Here is an 18,720-nt window from a genome sequence, read left to right on the forward strand (position 1 = left end):
TAAGAAATCTTACAAATAACTTGATGTTTCTAGAATCTCATATGTAGTCCAAACAGAATATGACATTAATCTAGATCAATAAAAGACATGCAACACATTTAACAATAACATGGGGCATGACATAAGTTTAGGTTCTGGTATAGATTAATTTGGTGTTCCAAATCCAAAATCTTATAAGGGACCAATTATGGCGGTTGGAAACTCATAAGATCTAACCTAGTTGCAGATAAATCGAGTATATAGTAGTGGGATATAACAGAGGATAATTGTTCAAAATTTATACATGAAACTGTCCATAAAACAAAGGATTAATTTTACATTTGAATCCCAAACGATGATTAATATATATACAAAGATTATTACTCAGACCTCATTTTATTGAGTTGGTTCAAAGCAGGCTGCAATATATTGTAAAGAACCCAAAGCAGAGCCGGTGCAACCACGAACAACAACAACTGTCCCCTGTTGTCTCCACCTTTCGCCGCTGCTTCCGCCACCGCCGCCATCTCGTTAACCATACCAGCCGAGGCCTCCGGCGGCATAGTCAAAAGCCCTGACGCAGCGAGACCACCGCCGATGCCAAGACCCACGACGACTCCTTTGCTCTCTCGCATCTTGTTGATCTGGTTGAGAGCTGGCTGGAGAATGTTGAAGAGCACCCATCCGATCGCCGGGACGATCGGGAGGAGAAGAGCTAGTCCTCGGTTGTCGCTACCTCCAGCTGCCGCCGCCGCGAGCTCAGCGATCTGGTGGGCGGCGAAAGCGGGCTCGGAGCAGCTGAGCGTGGAGAAAACGGCGCCGGCGAGGGCGGTGCTTGTGACGGCGAGAGAGACGGTGGGTTTTGGTGGTGTAGGGAGGGAGATGTAGGGTTTTGAGGAGATGGGTTTGGTTTGGTTTAGAGACTTAGGAGGAGATGGGTTTAAGGACATGCATTTGGCTGATGTTGCCATTGTCGCCGCCATTGGTCGGAGGGGCTTGGAGATGAGAGAGAGATTTGAGGAGTGAGAGTTTGTGAGATGGTTTTGGGAATATTAGAAGGATGATCAGTGGAAGTGAAAGGGCTTCTAGATACTTCTCTTATCCAAGGAGAAGAGAGTTGGAGATTTTTTGTGAGATTTGAGCCATAGATTCTATGCCACGCTTCTCTTTGTCTTATCACTTTGATCTTCCCTCCTCTACGTTAGTTTTAATTTAATTTTCTTTATTTTTTTCTTTTAATCATCATTTTTTTCCTCTAATATAGTACGGTGCAAATATAAATAGGTAATATTTTGAGTATATTTATGTTGGAGATACACAATTTTTTAGTATTATGTATAACTAATTTAGATGCATTTTTAGCGATGGTTGCTTAATATGGCTTACTGAACATGCTATAAAGATAATTAGACATGTACTAGTTTAAGTAACTTCATGAAAGACGTTATAAAAAAAAGTAACTTCATGAACAAGGTCATTTAACTTGGTCTTTTGTAGCTAAGAGGTGTGGTCACACCATCTGACTAATAACATCTGTTAATCATTGAATGATCATACGATCTAGTAACTGTACCAAAAAGCCTACTTCACCTAAAACCACATTAGTCTCATGTTATATGGAATAGTCGGTGATAGGTAGTGAATGGTTATACACCGAAGGAACCAAATAACCACATATTCAAAGCTTAGACAACCATACTGGCTACTTACGGCACATGGTCTTGGTACTATGTACTTAGGCCAAGTATGATACTTCTACTCTAGAGACACATTTTGAATAAGCAAGATTTTCTTCTATTTTCAGTTAAGATTTTGTGCATATATTTGTATGATCTTGCAGTGATGGATAGGTCTAGGCACGGATCGGATATCCGGGTTTTTGAAGGTATTTTTGATTTGCTTCGAATATTACGGATATCTAATTTTCCGATTTGCTTTGTTTCGAAAAAATACGGATATCTTATTAAGTTGACGAATTTGTACCTATAATCGCTTATTATATCTATATGTTATTAATTTAATGTATATTTTATAATGTATTACTATGAAAATTTCGGGGTTAGACATATGATCTCTAATAGGTCTACAAATGTACCTTTTTACACATGCCTAGCGACGGACATGCTCCCATCTCCGGATGATAAACATCCACCATACTCTCTTCATTTGTTCCATCTGTTCTAATCACCTCCAACTAACGTAAGCACATGGAAGAAGATATCAATAGTGTTACCTTGCAAAGGAAGAAACAATATCTTATACAGTTATACTATTTCATCCTGAATATGTAGGATTTGAAAACCCGTTCTAGAATGAAAAATTCTCATATATTATTAGAAAAATATTCACGTCTTTTCGCAACAATTAAACTGTCTTAACTGATCATTTCTGTGGCCCATCTTTGTTTTTGTACTAAAACATTTTTTTCACCAAGTAATTAATGGCAAATGATAAGAAAAAAAAATGGAATTGGGCTTTGTGTACGAGTGGACTTGTGAGTATTATATGTATCCAATTTCCATCTGTTGACGCTGACACCTAATCGCTTTATTTAAGGAAAACGTATAGAGATATATATACAAAAGATTGAAGCTTACCCAAAAATCCAAAAATGTAACAATCTTTTCTTTATAGAAATTCACGGAAGAACGAACAACAGATTCATCAAGTCCCTTCCTTTTCCTCCTCTCTCTCTCTCTCTCTCATCACAAGTTGTGAGTCCCAAAGTCTGGTAAAATTTGAAACCATCCATCCACGTTTTGATGTGTCTCTTCTGATCCCTGTAAAATCCACGATCATCACGATCTACAGGAACAGTGACTTTTATGTTTGTGTTTGGTCTCTTTTTTTTTTAACTGATCGCTTAATATATTATTGATCATCGTTGGTGGTTATGATCTGTTGTTTGTTGTAACTATAAACTGCTTACGCCTCTCTTTTTTTTTTCCTTAATCAGTTGTGTTTTGTAATGATCTCCTGTTTATGAGACTACTACTGCAAGTCTCGATCTTGATGCTGTCTTTTTGTGATCTTATTGTCTTAAAACATGAACAGCATTTCTCTCACGATCGGTGTTCTTCACTACTTACCGTTAAAGGTATCTAGAATTTAGATCATATGACTGAACAATGCACTAGTTATATTATATGATCATATTGTTTTTACTGATATTAATAAAACAGTTGGTACGGGCACTGCCCAATGGACACTACAATTGCTACTGCAACATCAAATGATGTTAGCCCTGCTGCTACGTTACAACTCCATAGCATCATCCCGGAGATTCCGGACGTGGCTATGGAGTTGCCGTCATTTCTTTCTCTGAAACGACAATGCCTTGGCAACTCTGCTCCTGGAGAATTCTTCTTGGCTTCTTGTCCTTCCATTGCCCTTCATGTTCTCACAACATGTGACTTGGATCCTCGTGACCTTGCCAAACTCGAGGCAAGTGATGATGCTCTTTCTTGTTTTCACTTTGGTTGGTTGATCAGCAGGGGCCTCCCTGAGAGATGTCAAGGGCCTGAAATATTTTATTAAAGATTTTAACAAAAAAAAAATTCATTAATTTGGGAACCTTTTTCAATATAAAATTTTCAAAAATTTTTGAAAGCCATAGTCCAATGTTTCATTTGGCTATCTTCAGGACCACCTCTGTTGATCAGTGCCGGACCTGAGATTTTGGGGACTATAAATATTTTTTAATAACTTTAATAAACTATGCCTATGTAAAAATTTTCAAAACTAATGGTTCTAGTTTTTTTTTTGTCTACAGGCAACATGTTCCTTTTTTAGGAAACCGGCAAACTTCTCTCCGGACCTTGAACTCTCCATCTCAGAGGTTGCAGCTCTCGACATCTGCCAAAAGAGGGCGATATTCAAACGTATGGGAGAGGAAGAACGCCAAGAGATCAAAAGGAAATGCGGAGGCTCATGGAAGCTTGTTCTGAGTTTCTTGCTATCTGGTGAGTTCGGTAACAGGCGGGAGAAGTCACAGCCCCTCGCTGGTCCTGGCCACAGCATCGCCGTCACATCAAAGGGCGTTGTCTACTCTTTCGGATCCAACGGTTCAGGACAACTCGGACACGGAACCGTCGAAGACGCTTGGCAGCCACGACCAATCACGTGAGAGAGACTCATCTCTCTTTCTGATTCTTCTTCTTCGGTTTGGTGCAATATATTCAGTTGCATTTGTTGCTTGCAGGTCACTTAATGGGATAAGGATCATTCAAGCAGCTCTTGGCGCTGACAGAACGATGCTGATAAGCGATGCTGGTGAAGTGTATGCCTTTGGAAAAGATTGTTTTAGCGACCCTGGATTAGTGGTTCAGGAGACTAAGGTCATCACAACGCCTCAGAGAGTCAAGTCCTTGACGGAGATCTTCGTGGTTCAAGCCGCTATTGGATATCACTGCACAGCGGTTTTGTCTAGAGAAGGAAGAGTGTATACATTATCATGGGGGAAGGATGAAAGACTCGGTCACGGAACCGACCTTAACTGTTTGTTGCCTCAACCTTTGTTGGGGGCCTTGGAGAACGTACCTGTTGTGCAGATTGCTGCTGGCTTTTGCTATCTTCTTGCTCTAGCATTTCAACCCACTGGCATGTGAGTCTCTCCTTGTAATGTTTGCTCACATTTGTTTTTATATGTGCTTATTGTTTTGTTTTTTATAGGTCGGTGTACTCAGTTGGATGCGGTTTGGGTGGGAAGCTTGGACATGGTTCGACAGTTAGTGAGAAACAGCCTCGGTTGATTGAGGAGTTTAGTCTTTTGAAGATGGAGCCGGTTATGATCTCAGCAGGGGCGTGGCATGCTGCTGTAGTTGGGAGAGATGGGAGAGTGTGCACTTGGGGATGGGGACGGTATGGCTGCTTGGGTCATGGAACAGAAGAGTTTGAGTTGGCTCCTAAGGTCGTTGAAGGATTAAAGGATGTTAAAGCTGTACACGTGGCCGCTGGAGAGTACAATACCTTTGTTGTGTCTGATGATGGTCAGGTTTACTCGTTCGGATGTGGTGAAGCCAATCTTGGTCAAGTAAGTCTGTGATTTTCTTGGTTTTGGGGTTTGAGACAATGGTCTTTATATATATGATCTTGATTTAGCAGGGCGGTGTGGAGGAGAATACTCTTACTCCGAAGTTGGTTTCATCGTTGAAGGAGATAAAAGAGCGTGTGGTTCATGTGAGTTTGACAAAGTCGGTGTCATTTCCTTGGACTGGTCATACATTTGCAATGACAGAGTCAGGGACGTTATATGCGTTTGGGTCTGGGGGGAGAGGGCAGCTCGGGGTGAAGCTTGGTGATAACATGATGGAAAGAGCAGAACCAGCTAAAGTTATTGGTATTGATCTTTCTTAGAGACTATCTTCTTAATTTAGGTTTGCATCACCATTGATCTTTGACTAATGTCTAAAGAAATGGTTTGTACATAGGAACATAAGGTAATGACATTGAAGATGGTTATGGTTTTTTCTTTTTTCTTTTAGTTTGGATGAACAAATAAGATGTTTTCTTCTATTGGATATTTTGCTTTGACAGTTTAGCGTTTATAATCTTAATATTTTACCAAAAAAAAGTTTGGCGTATCCCTAGCGGCCACGTAGCCCATGTGATTTGTTACATGTCTAGCGCGTGTAACTTAAAAAAAAAAAAAAAACTGTAGTTGATGGACCTGAAACCCTAGAGTGTGTAGCACATGCCCACTATAATTAGTTACTTGACGCCCAAACAATCTAGCAACACATTTTCTCTACCCATTAACAAAATAATTTAGTAGCCCATGTGATTTGTTGGTCAACTGAATTAAAATTAAAAAGAAGAACTTACTTTTGTGTAACATGTAATTTCTCGACAACTCCTAGTCGACGTAGGTCCCAAGACTATACAATGTTGAGTGCATATGGTCGATTTGAAGTACATAGTGTTCATGGCATTTCTTTTTCTTTTTGTGCAACTAATTATATTATAAAAGCTCAGTGAGCAACAAAGTTTACAATAGAAACAAAAGATTCCATAATTATGGAATTAGGCTCGATAGTAGTGCATAGATAGTAGCATTACAGTAAACTGAAAAATAAAACCATCAAGGGACGGATCATGCTCACCATTATGAAGAAATCCATGGGAAATTTCCACATTAATTCCTAAAGTTATTTTTCGAAAGAACAAATGATACTCGAAAGAAACTACGTTGATGCATCAATAAGAAAATATTGGAATGTTAACTGGCAAAAACTTTTGGGATGTAGGTTAAAAGAGTTTTTTTTTTTACAAATTATAGGTTAAAAGAGTTCATGTTGATCAATTCAATGTTCATGGCATTTCTAACACTAGATTGGTTTAACTTATGAAGTTATGATTCTATGAACTTAATGTTCTTTATGGGATATAACTTAAAAGAGTTCGTATTCTTGTATTTCTTTTTTTTTTGTCACTGAATATTGCATTAAAGGGATAAAAAAAATGGACCCAAAAGCAATGACCCAATCTCGGAGTCTAATACAAAGAAGATAATGAGGCCTGTAAAATCCGTTTCGCTAAAAAGTCTACGGTTTTGTTTTTCGATCTAGGGAAATGAAAGATAGAAAAAGATGCGAGGTCAGAGAAGATCGATCGAATATCAGAGATGATTCCGATAATTTCTTTGTACTGTCTGTCACCGTTGATTACTCGAACGAGCGTTGAGTTGTCGGTGAAGACCCTGAGTGTCTGAAACCCGAGGGAGATCACCTGGTTGAAAGCTGAGCGCATCACGATCGCTTCTGCAATGAGAGGGGATCCAACGAAACGCTGTCCCTTCGCTCCGTGAATTGGTGTTGCTATCGATTTTCCGGAGAAAACCCATCCCAAACCTGCCGTATTCTTGTATTTCCTATTTATCAATTAACATGTCTTTGCAATTGGCGTCTATTGTGCCTCTTACAATCTTATAACAACATATGTTATCACTTGTTCAACGCAAAGGCGATGGTTTGATTGATATGAGTTGATAACAGAGTCTTAATTTTTCATATCATTTTGAGTCTGATTGGGGTTCGAATCTTTATAGTGGGAGTAAAAAAAGTGACGATGTGACCATTAGATAAGAGATAAAAAGAAAACCCGCTCTTTCATTTTTGTCTCTTAGAAAGGTCCAAAGTTCATAAGTATTTTTATACAGAAAAATTTACTAAATATAGCACAAATATATTGGGCTATACACTAACACCTTACTCTACTGACACTGAGAGTTTTCTTCATAATACCATATCATTTTGATTAAATTTTCACTAGAATATACTAAATCCGAAATAACAATTATACATAACAATTCTGTTTATTAAGTCCAAGTCCTCATTAACCAATGATTTCTTTCAAAAATAAATTTTATTCTTCTTTCTTGTTATAGAAAGTATTGCCACCGTCTTGGTCAATGATGATGTTTCGCGAACTACTAAAAATTGTACTGTATATGTTCATTTAGAAGATTTATCAAAACAAATGTCCTTTTTCCGGTGCAAAAACCTTAATGTAGACGGTTTGCTCAAGGCGTACTTTACTAATGTATATACTTGCCCGTTTGAAATTCTAATAAGAAACTTAAACAAGATTAGACGTAATCTAAGACGACAACTAGTAATGTTCGACAGAATCTTAATTATGCGCATTGAAAATCACAGGTCCGACCTCGATTGACTGGACTAAGTGAAGAGAGCCCAACTTGACTACTAATCTTATGTAACCCAGCTCAAATAGGTTTGAACTTCAGCCAATCAGCCGACGATGAATACGGAAAAGATGAAAGGCAGCACCTGAGTATAAGCTGGTGAAATACTGACATATGGTCCGCAAAATTATAGAAAAAATTTACATATTTATCAATTTCTAATTTTTACAAAAAATTGAATAAATTGTTACCAAATTGTCTATAATTCATGAAATTTCAGGATATGTAACTTTTTCTGTTAATTTTTTTTTCCGACTCTCCTTGATAAATTTCCACTGGAAAAGAAGGTGCATATATCTTTCTAGCTCGCTTCATTTATCAAATTTTGGGTCAATAAGGATGCATCTCTTCGTATGGCTTGCCACTCAAAGAAATTTGTAATATTTATTCCAAACAAGTGTGTTGAAAAATTATAAATATTTATTAACATTGTAATATATACAAATTTTACATAAGATTTTGATGATGATTTTTTTATAATTAACATTTTTTGCATATAAAATAATTAGTAATGGCATTTAAGTAATAACATATTTAAAACGCTTAAGAGATGGTATGCATAAGAAGACATTTTATAATTTAAAAGAGATACTTTTAATAATAAGCCTATGAATATGAGTCATTCTAGTAAATTTCTCTTTATACATTTGTGACTTTTTACTACGAACAACCGTTTGAAAAACTATTTGAATAGTAAGGAATTATTGAAAATTTTCAAATTGTATATAGATGGGTTTCCATATGCATAATCATCACGCTAAATAAACAATTACTATACCTTGATCCGTGCAAATATTTAATTTGTGCTTGTATTTTATGATATATTTGTAAATATAGTTGTATTTGTAAATATATATTTATATTGTACTTAATTTTATATTTGAGTACTTTAGCATAAAATATATCATCGATATTGGGTATTATACAAAACAGAATCTAAAATTTATATAATAATATCCATGTCTAAAATATATAGCGAACAAATTTTGTAAATGAAAAATACGAAAATAGACAATTACGAATTAGCATGCTATTTATAAATGATACATTAGCTATAACATTTATAAGAAAATAAAATGATTGTTAATCTTCTATCAATTTGGAACATATAAAATTAAGATTTAAATTTTTAAGAAAATAAAATGAAAATATAAGTTTGATGTAACGGATAAAAATTATAAATGGGTTTAAGTCTTTGTACATTTATAAACCACGTCCTTTCGGATGTTTGTTTTTATTTTTGTAAATAAATATTTATATTGTTTAAGTGATAATATATATTAAAATTTTACCTGTGTAAAATAATTATTTAATAACATTTATAAGTATAATAATTTATAGTTTATACTATTTAATTTATTTTGTCTATTAAACCGTGAATTGTATTACCACCATGTTTAGAATATGATCCGTGTATCCATACAAATGATTTTTTTTTTGTTTTTTGTGGATCAAAATTTCATGATAATGTCTAATAAATTATTTTATATATATGATAAGTTGATTTATAATCATAATGGTGCACATAATATATTTATATTGGTAAAGAAGAAGTTTGTTAAAAAAAAGAATAGTAACATGAGTTGTGGGGGAGAATGAGACAAATGTAACTTATATTGTTACATAAATATTTTTGTATATTGTTGACGTTCATTAATGTTTACAATATTAATATGAAATAGGTAAGTTAAAAGATTTATATTGAATTTATTGTGAATTTAATGTAGGAAATATTTTATTAATTTTGGAAAAAATATGGAAAGCATAGAATTGTGAGTAATAATTACTTCATTAATTTTGGAAAAGACAAATATTACTTGAAAATATGTTTATTTAATTATTTCAGCGTCATTAGGTTGTAAATATTTTGCAAGTCTAAGAGTTAATTTTAAAATTTACCTCTATTCTATTTTAATAAGATAGATAGATAGATGACAACTCATAATAAAAGTAATTAAAAGATTATCCTATGATATTATATGAATTACACTTGCCCAGTAGTAAATTAGTGCATTACTTTTTTTTTGGGTGTAAATGTTAAAATTAGTGCATTACTTATATGCCATTTACAGATATTAATCATTAGAGTACTGACTACTAGTATAAAATTGCATTAATTTCATACTTAATCACACATGATGCAATCATTTCGGGGTGTGACTTTCATAAGTAAACTTTTTAGTAATTAAATTTTCCATTGCTGCTTTTAGATCGTCGCATACAATCTTTTTTGATCAAGATAAATCAATTTTAGCATAAGAACTGAAATCATACTGAACCCTAGAGTGTATACAGCTTTCTTCCTTTTGATTTCATAATTTTCTTTAGAAGAATTTGGCTGAGAAAAAATAGAAATTCATTTATATACATATCTCTCTAAGCTTTAGGTAGACTAAATTGGGAAATTAAGATTTACATTGATGTAAAAATCAAAATTTTCCCTAAATTTTTTTAAACTAAAAAAAGTTTAACTTAAAAATAATATGTTCAAATTTGGTTATACATAACTATATAAAGATATTTGATCATAAACCTCTCGAGATCCATTCCAGCATTGTATCTTTTGCTTGTTCTCTTCAGCTAGTGCCATCATCAAATCCAAAACGAATTTTGATGTCGTTTAACTATATACCTCCACCTTTACTTCTCCTCCTTTTTTTTTCTCATCACCGGCCGTGCTCTCTTCTAAATCGTTTGGCTAGTCATCTCATGTGAACATGCTGTCATTGATTTCAATATCATCTTAGTTGTTTCTCCAGCGTTAATCCTTTTTAGCAAGGATTGTGAAAAGTACTCACAAAGAAATGTGCAGTATATATAGTAGACTAGTAGTACAATAAGTTGATGGATCGCTGGGATTTGGGACACCTTAGAGCAGCTGCAACGCCAAACCCCACAGACTTGATAACCAAGGTAAGTTTTTATATTATTTTATTATTTTTATTTTTTTCAGCTTTATAAAAAAAAATTAAAAAAAAAACAAAAAAAAACCAATCATGCAATCCCACGTGGCGAGACCGATAGTGAATTGATCCTTAGCTACGGCATTCAATGGCACAAATCCTTAAAATTTTTGAATCCCATATATTATAAAAATAATTTTTGGCTAAAGGATTTATTTCTAAGATGCTGCGTTGCACCTGTTCTTACACGGTAATGATTATTAAGTAGTCTTTTTTTTTTTTAAACTCTAAGTAGTCTATAATCAAATACTGGTAAGAAGTAATCAAAATGCTTGACTTTTTGATAGTGAACAACTTGGGCAACAACATTTAACAGGTCACTAGACATTCACAAGAACACAAATAGATGCTTTTAGAAACGCTTTTTTACAAGCTTATTGTATGTCTTTTGTCAACATTTATATTGTATTTTAACAAACCATTTCAATTTTCTAGAGACGTGAGAACCATTCATCGTAAGAAATGTCAATAGCGATATGAGATCAATGATTATATAAATATATCATCATGTTGTCACATGGGCTCTCTAAGGCCATGTGACTCCCTCTTTTGTGTCACCCATTTCTTCAGGGCTCTTGTCTATTCTTAAATAATGTCCATACTACGTATTTTAGTAGGTTTCGTGTTTTTTTATATAGTGTAAGAACATCGTTTAACATTCTATTATACAATAACAGAATATTGGTCTAATCATTTGTATTTCTCAATAATTGTAATGCATTTTCTTGTATTTAAATATATCGTTTTCGTTCCGCGTACGTATATGGACCGTGAACGTAGACTAATCATATCGTTCGCGGTTGCCTGGACAATACAAGGATGCAGTAAAGGAGAAATTTAACGTGCTTGATTACAATTTATTAATTGATTCGTCGAATTCCATTCCTAGACTCCTTGAAATGGCTAATCTATTGCGATAACTATAGGGACGCTACATGTATATATATATCTATCGTATCAAAATGTCGTTGAGTGAACATAACTTTTCTGGTTGGCAAAAATAAGAATCGTTCTTATAAAAGGGAAATATTACTTATAACATAGTATAACGAATACTGACCTTCCAAAAGAACTAACTATAGCAAACAAGTTGACCATGGTCAGACTCTTAATTGTGGATAAAAACGTATGTAATTCTTTCTAACATGGCAATATATCTTAATATGTTTTGTGAAATATTGGATTATTGGAGAAGAGATGCAATGTTCTCAGAGTATTAAAAAAAAAAAGAAGGTAGCAGCAGCGTGAGGAGAAAATTACCAAGATCATAAGCAGTCGATCGAGGTGATTAAACAATCTAATAACGTTTATTAAATTCGATGGATGTTATTTTTTGAAAAATTCGATGAATGTTAAGATTAGTAATACCGTTACAAAAAAAAAAGTTAAGATTAGTAATACATTATTATTTAAAGAAATATTTAAATATCCTTGATATAGTTTAAATTCTCCATAATACTGGTTTCACAGTTATACATAAACTTGCAAAATAAAAAAAAAAGTAAAGAAAATGTGATTTTTACTTCTTCTTTTTTTTACTATTAAAAGCTTGTGACTGCAAGTTTATAGAAACACACAAATTTTTACAAATTGGAAAACACCATTTTCCTTTCGATATATCAACCTCTAAATTCTGAAAACCGAAATAGAACAATTTTTTTTATTAGTACCCTCAAAAAGTGAGTATTTCTATATTATTACATTTTTATTATCATTCATTAAGCAATTACGAAAATATATATATAAAAAACCTTCAAAAATATCAATGCAAACTACCTTTCTCACTTTCATAATTTTATTCCACCATCTCACCCTGAATATTTTGTATCAAGCATCATGTGATTACGCGCAGCTTTCAAATACGAGTATAACCAATTACACTACGGTTTTCTAAAAATGGTGGGTGAGAAGGACCGGTGCATTTAAGATCGGAGGGCTGACGGCGAAGACATGTTAGAAATAAACGGTCTAGATGTGCGACCCATGAATGCAGGGGTGTGGCCACTGGCCAGACAAGGCTCACATGGACGAACGTGACCTTTAATTCAAACCCAAAATCGGTTTCCGACTATTGTATCTTAAACCGGTTCCGATGTGTCCTACAACGTACTTTTTATATAAAAAATTAATCAATTTATGAATAATGTTAGATTTGTGAGTCAACAATAATTGGTGAGGAAATGGGCGGGGTCCATCAATCCATTGTCCTAATTAACTCTCCTGATCATTCAAAAATGTGTTTTCGATTTGGAGAAACATAACTCGAGATTATTAAATAGACCGACAAATTTAAACGCTTGTACCTTTTTGAAAGCTATATAATGCTTAAATGTTTTCAATTTTCTAAAATTTAACCAGAGAAAAGAGATGGTACAAACAAAAGTACAGATACAAAAGATGGGAGATACATGCATGATCAAAAGCTAAGTAAACATGTATTACCGACAATATACAGCCATACACGTTGCTAAAATGAATAGAAAAAAAGAAATGGGTACATATATACTGGGACAAAAAGTATGTACATTGCAAGGTTTGTATAGTTCGTTTAACTAGAACAGTGACTTGCACCAAAAAAAAACTAGAGGAGTGAGTGACTAAGTAATAACTATGTTACGAATGTTTCAGGAAGTTAACTATGTCTTCATAAAAATAACAATAACATTTCGTATATATGATATGACATTTTAAGTTCTACATGTTACTATGACAAACTATATATATCTAAACTATTAAAACTGAAGTACATTTAGTACTTACCCCTAAATTTTCCACAAAAATTACATCATTATGCCATTACTTTTAAACACAGAGTTTTGTTTTTAAAATTGTACCAAAACCCACGTTTCTCTTAACCATCACTAAACCACTTCATCTCTTTTTAATAAATCATTACTAAACCATTTCATCCTTGGTTGCCTAACATATCGTATTATCTACTTTATAAAATACAATGTTTAGCCTTATTACTAAACCATTCAATTACAAACCAATACTAAACCAAGAATTATATTAATTTGCTATAACTTTAAAATTTCTTTTCTACATCTTTTTATCTCGATATTTGATATAGTTTCACGTTTTTTGTTAAATATGATGAACCAATTTTAAAATTATAACAAACTGGTCCAATTTATTCATCGATGTTGGGCTTCCTAAATTTAGTTAACAAAAAAATATATGTTTTTGTTCTTTTGGTATCTTTCCAGTAGTTTTTATTATTACTGTTTAAAATCTCTATAATTATAATTTTAAAATACACTTTAAATCACCAAATTTTAGTATAATTTAATAAAATACCCACAATTATCTTAATACTCAATTATTTTAACACTTAAATGTTTACGTTGCCAAATAAAATAAAAATTGTACGACATTATACTTTATAATTGGACACTGAATAAAATACATTAATCTCAAAATTCAAAAATATAAAAATGTAAAATAATATTTAACATATAATAATTTAGAACATACATCCGCTCCAAAAGCTAGTATATGTATATATATGTGCACGCAAATCAAAATATGCTATGTGAAATTATCATGTTCGTATTTTAAGACCAACATACATATATCAGCAACTGAAAACAGCCCGCAAGACACGTTTGATTTCTATCGTTTAATTTATTTACTTTTGTCAACAATATTGTTTTATTAAAAAGTCACTTTACTCATTTTCTCTTTTTGCTAAAAAAAGTCGCTTTACTGCCTAGCAAAACAATTAAAGGATGACAAAAGGGTAATCTTTGTAAGAAAGGCATCCACAGTTTTTTCGTTTTGGTCTCCAAAAGCATCAGTAGTTACGTTGAAGAAAGTTAATGTACGTACATTGTGCACATGCTATCGTAAATGTATGTATATGCTGTATCTAGGGCTATGCGGTTTATCCGTTAAATTTAATTTGATTCGTTATTCGTTTCGATTCGATCCAAAAATTCTGAATATCCGTAAATTCTCGAAGCAAAACAAATATTAAAAATCAATATCCGTTAAAATTAAAGTAAATCACAAATATTAAAATTTTGAGAAGTGAATATCCGATCCGATCCAGAAATATATAAATACATCTATATCTTAATTATATTTAAAGTTTTAAATGTATACAACTATAAAATTATTATTCTAACATATGATTCGACAGATTTTATTCACATTATTACTTATATAAAAATATTACATAAAAGAAAGAGAAACCATTTATGACAATTATATTTTTTTCATAAGTTTTGTGTTAACTAAGCTTAAATTTTTTTTGCAAAATATGTAAATTCACTACTTCTTTTAAATTTTATCTTATATACCATGCAAAAAATATTTTACAAAACAAATTTGTATCGAAATTTTAAGACTATTTGTACTAATCGAAACAGATGAGATATCTTAAATATTCATAAATATCCGTAAAAATCTATTTATTTTCCGGATATCCGTTTTTCCGAATATCGTATTTTTCCGAAGCAAAACAAATCAAAAAATTAGATATCCGTAATATATGAATCAAATCACAAATACCTTAAAACCCCGTATATCCGATTCGTCCTCATGCCTAACTGTATCTATTCTCTTCAAACTGATGCTTTTGTTTGCGGCACCCAATTCAACAATTTTATATTTTTCTTTTGAGATCTAATTCTCTTTCATGTCCCTTGATTAGCAAAAAAAAATTGCAAGAGCTTCAGCATTATTGTTTTACAAAATCTTCTCATTTTAAGAATTACAGTACGTAACATTTCTTTGCCAAGACATTGTTCTTTAGATATCATAATATATCATCCACTTGACATGTGTATATATGCGTTTTGAAATATTAGCGAAACTGACCAGAAATATTGAACTTGGAACTAGAATATTCAATTTTTCTATTGCCCATTATCTTTTTTTTTAATGTTGCTTGATCAGTTTTATATAGGTTCCTAGTTACGCCGAAACGATTGTGTATTGCTTATTTAGTTTGGTGTCTGCTATGTTGTATTTGCAGTAATACACGCTAGTGATTACAAAAGTAAATGGTTTATCTCCAGGTTCTGGCAAGCTATTAAACAATGTAGTTCATAAGCTCACAGGAGCTCCCATATATAATAATAAAATGAACCAGATCAATTTTTTAATATATTTCTATCAAATATTTACTTTGTTTCTTCACCATTTCTCATTTTTACTATATACTACTCTATAAATTAAAGAATCTTAAAAGAGTGGGGCCTTCATAAATGTTTATTTTATTTTTATTAAAAACCCAAAAATCAAGGAAGGAGATTTTCCTATATAAAGAAACCAAAGCCTTCCTCAACATTTTATCTCATCAAACAAAAACACATTCAAATCTCATAAACTCATTAATAAATAAAATCCTCTCGAGAGACAAAAGAAAGAATGACACTTGTTCACCACTTGTCTCTCTCCCTCTTCTCATGTCTCTTCCTTGTTCTCGCTCCGACCTTCACTGCCTCCAATCATGTTTCCGACCCTGAACTCGTAGTTCAAGAAGTAAACGAGTGCGTATACAAGTTTCCTAAAGCTCCTTGGTTTAAAATTTTCAATTATATAATATTTCACTCCCACATTATAACATTGTTATGTGTGTATTTGTAGGAAGATAAATGCGTCTAGAAGGAATCTTGGTGTCCTCTCATGTGGGACCGGAAACCCTATCGACGACTGTTGGAGATGCGACCCGAAATGGGAAAAGAACCGACAACGACTAGCTGATTGCGCCATTGGTTTTGGCAAACACGCCATCGGCGGCCGAGACGGCAGAATCTACGTGGTGACTGACTCCAGCGACAAAGACGCGGTTAACCCTAAACCGGGAACCCTACGACACGCAGTGATCCAAGACGAGCCGCTGTGGATCATCTTCGCACGTGACATGGTCATAAAGCTGAAAGAAGAGCTGATGATGAACTCGTTCAAAACCATAGACGGCCGTGGAGCGAGCGTACACATCGCCGGCGGCGCGTGCATCACTGTTCAGTACGTGACCAACATTATCATCCACGGCGTCAACATCCACGACTGCAAGAGGAGAGGGAATGCTTACGTTAGAGATTCTCCGTCGCATTACGGTTGGAGAACGGCTTCTGACGGAGACGCTGTCTCGATTTTTGGTGGGTCCCATGTGTGGGTGGACCACTGCTCGTTGTCTAACTGCGATGACGGTCTGGTCGATGCGATCCGTGGATCGACGGCCATTACGATATCTAATAACTACTTGACGCACCATAACAAAGTGATGCTTTTGGGACACAGTGATTCGTTCACGAGAGACAAGAACATGCAAGTCACCATTGCCTTTAATCATTTTGGTGAAGGGCTTGTTCAGAGAATGCCTAGGTGAATAAAGTTTGATAACCTTTTAGTTTTGCTAAACAAGTCCTTGGAATTTAATACTATCTGCACTAAAGCCATTTAACTTTGGGAATTTGACAGATGTAGGCATGGATATTTTCATGTGGTAAATAATGATTATACGCACTGGCAAATGTACGCAATTGGTGGGAGTGCAGCTCCAACGATTAACAGTCAAGGCAATAGGTTTCTTGCTCCCAATGACCATGTCTTCAAAGAGGTAATTAAGAGCTAATCTTATAACAAAGATATTTCTGTTTTACTCTCATATATAAGAGTATTTAATTACAACTATGTGATATGGAAAAAGGTGACTAAATACGAAGATGCACCACAAAGCAAATGGAAGAATTGGAATTGGAGATCAGAAGGTGACTTATTCCTGAACGGTGCGTTTTTTACGCCCTCTGGTGGAAGAGCCTCTTCGAGCTATGCAAAGGCTTCAAGTTTGTCGGCTAGACCGTCCTCGTTAGTGGCTTCAGTCACGGGAAATGCTGGTGCTCTCTCTTGTAGAAAAGGATCTCGATGCTAATCCGATCCATCTACTTAAGTTATAGTGCATCTAATTAACACAAGAGGATGTGTTGGTCCTCCTATGTCAATTTTTTCGTTACCCTTTGGTTCTATTGTGGGAAGGGTTAAAGTTGTAAGTTGAGTTTGATGTGTATATTAAAGTATTGTATGGATCCTTTGGACCAATGAGTGTCATGTAACTTTTTGGAGTAGGGACCTATGTATGTTGTGGTGGGGATATGTACAAGTGCTGCAAGACTGTTGATTCTATATTTATATTGTAATAAACGAAATCAACTGCTAAATTATTAACATCCGTGTGTTTAACAGTTTCTTACATGTAATTTAGCAGTCTTTTCGCATTATACAGATTTACATCAAAGAAAAATGGTAGTAATATAACTAATAGACTATACATAATACAGCCTTTTGTCGCATTAGTTTTATTGACCTGTTACAACCAATACCCAGAAATCATGGGATAAATCCGAACCGAAAACCAAATTGACCACTGGATATTGCATACTGTTAGTTGAAATGTGAAATATATTGTGACCTAGTAGAGAATACTATATTCCTATAGTTCTCTAGGAGTTAGAGTGTAACATGGGCATATCTAATCGTTGGGATGGTATTTAATTTGTCTGCAAGATCTGTAATAAGTGATGAGAGGCAACTGTCAAGTGTGATTTTTGTGAGTCTGACAAGAGTAAGAACAGAATCTCCACCACATTGGACCACATCTTGCCTTGTGTGTCCCTGAGAAGAGGTGATAATTAAATTCAGCATTGGTCAATTATTGCAATTATTAAAGGAGAAGGAACCAAAGGAGCTGCAATTTTTCAACGTGGCACAGGATGTACATTGAATGTTGCTTTTACCTAATTTAATCATGTGACGAATGTATCGTTGTTGTAATAAAGTTCAAAATCGTCGGACCTCACGGATTACAACTTAAATAAGGATTAAACTTTGTCGGTACAGAACTATTTATCTCTTTCTGTTTTCGTTAATTTGGAATAAATACACTATTTTGAGCATGTGATAGTTTGTTTTTTATGAACTTCGGAATGGACGCGCAGCTTTCACGTTCATTGTAACTTGTTCTAATCAAGTAAAAGAAGAAAGAATAGAGGAGTCATGTTTCACTTTAAATACATGTTTAGTTCAGCTATAGTACACTTTTCATACGTTTTTTCCGTTCATGTGCAA

At 33.9% G+C, this 18,720-nt stretch overlaps 3 protein-coding genes across 5 annotated transcripts; 2 read left to right on the forward strand and 1 right to left on the reverse strand.

The window, feature by feature from the left end:
• Positions 1 to 231: 231 nt before the first annotated feature.
• On the reverse strand, positions 232 to 1,045 carry LOC108814928 (photosystem II core complex proteins psbY, chloroplastic). The gene has a single exon (XM_018587582.2). It carries the CDS (start codon positions 960 to 962, stop codon positions 360 to 362), a length of 603 nt encoding a protein of 200 aa, XP_018443084.1. The 5' UTR covers positions 963 to 1,045; the 3' UTR covers positions 232 to 359.
• A 1,506-nt stretch (positions 1,046 to 2,551) lies between these two features.
• On the forward strand, positions 2,552 to 5,513 carry LOC108814871 (ultraviolet-B receptor UVR8-like). 3 transcript variants are annotated; one of them, XM_018587506.2, is made up of 7 exons: positions 2,552 to 2,710; positions 3,034 to 3,076; positions 3,162 to 3,423; positions 3,752 to 4,101; positions 4,181 to 4,582; positions 4,651 to 5,011; positions 5,080 to 5,513. In XM_018587506.2, the coding sequence occupies exons 3-7, from the start codon at positions 3,181 to 3,183 to the stop codon at positions 5,332 to 5,334; spliced, it is 1,611 nt and encodes a 536-aa protein (XP_018443008.2). In that variant the 5' UTR covers positions 2,552 to 2,710; positions 3,034 to 3,076; positions 3,162 to 3,180; the 3' UTR covers positions 5,335 to 5,513. The 3 variants fall into 3 exon arrangements, with proteins under 3 accessions (XP_018443008.2, XP_018443011.2, XP_018443010.2); XM_018587509.2 differs by having other exon boundaries at positions 5,083 to 5,513; XM_018587508.2 differs by having other exon boundaries at positions 2,570 to 2,693.
• Positions 5,514 to 15,935: 10,422 nt separating this feature from the next.
• On the forward strand, positions 15,936 to 17,822 carry LOC108818168 (probable pectate lyase 5). The gene is made up of 4 exons (XM_018591063.2): positions 15,936 to 16,142; positions 16,240 to 16,980; positions 17,077 to 17,215; positions 17,306 to 17,822. The coding sequence occupies exons 1-4, from the start codon at positions 16,021 to 16,023 to the stop codon at positions 17,525 to 17,527; spliced, it is 1,224 nt and encodes a 407-aa protein (XP_018446565.1). The 5' UTR covers positions 15,936 to 16,020; the 3' UTR covers positions 17,528 to 17,822.
• The last annotated feature ends 898 nt before the right edge of the window (positions 17,823 to 18,720 follow it).

The sequence above is a fragment of the Raphanus sativus genome, chromosome 7 (genome assembly GCF_000801105.2).
Source record: "Raphanus sativus cultivar WK10039 chromosome 7, ASM80110v3, whole genome shotgun sequence".
NCBI lineage: Eukaryota > Viridiplantae > Streptophyta > Magnoliopsida > Brassicales > Brassicaceae > Raphanus > Raphanus sativus.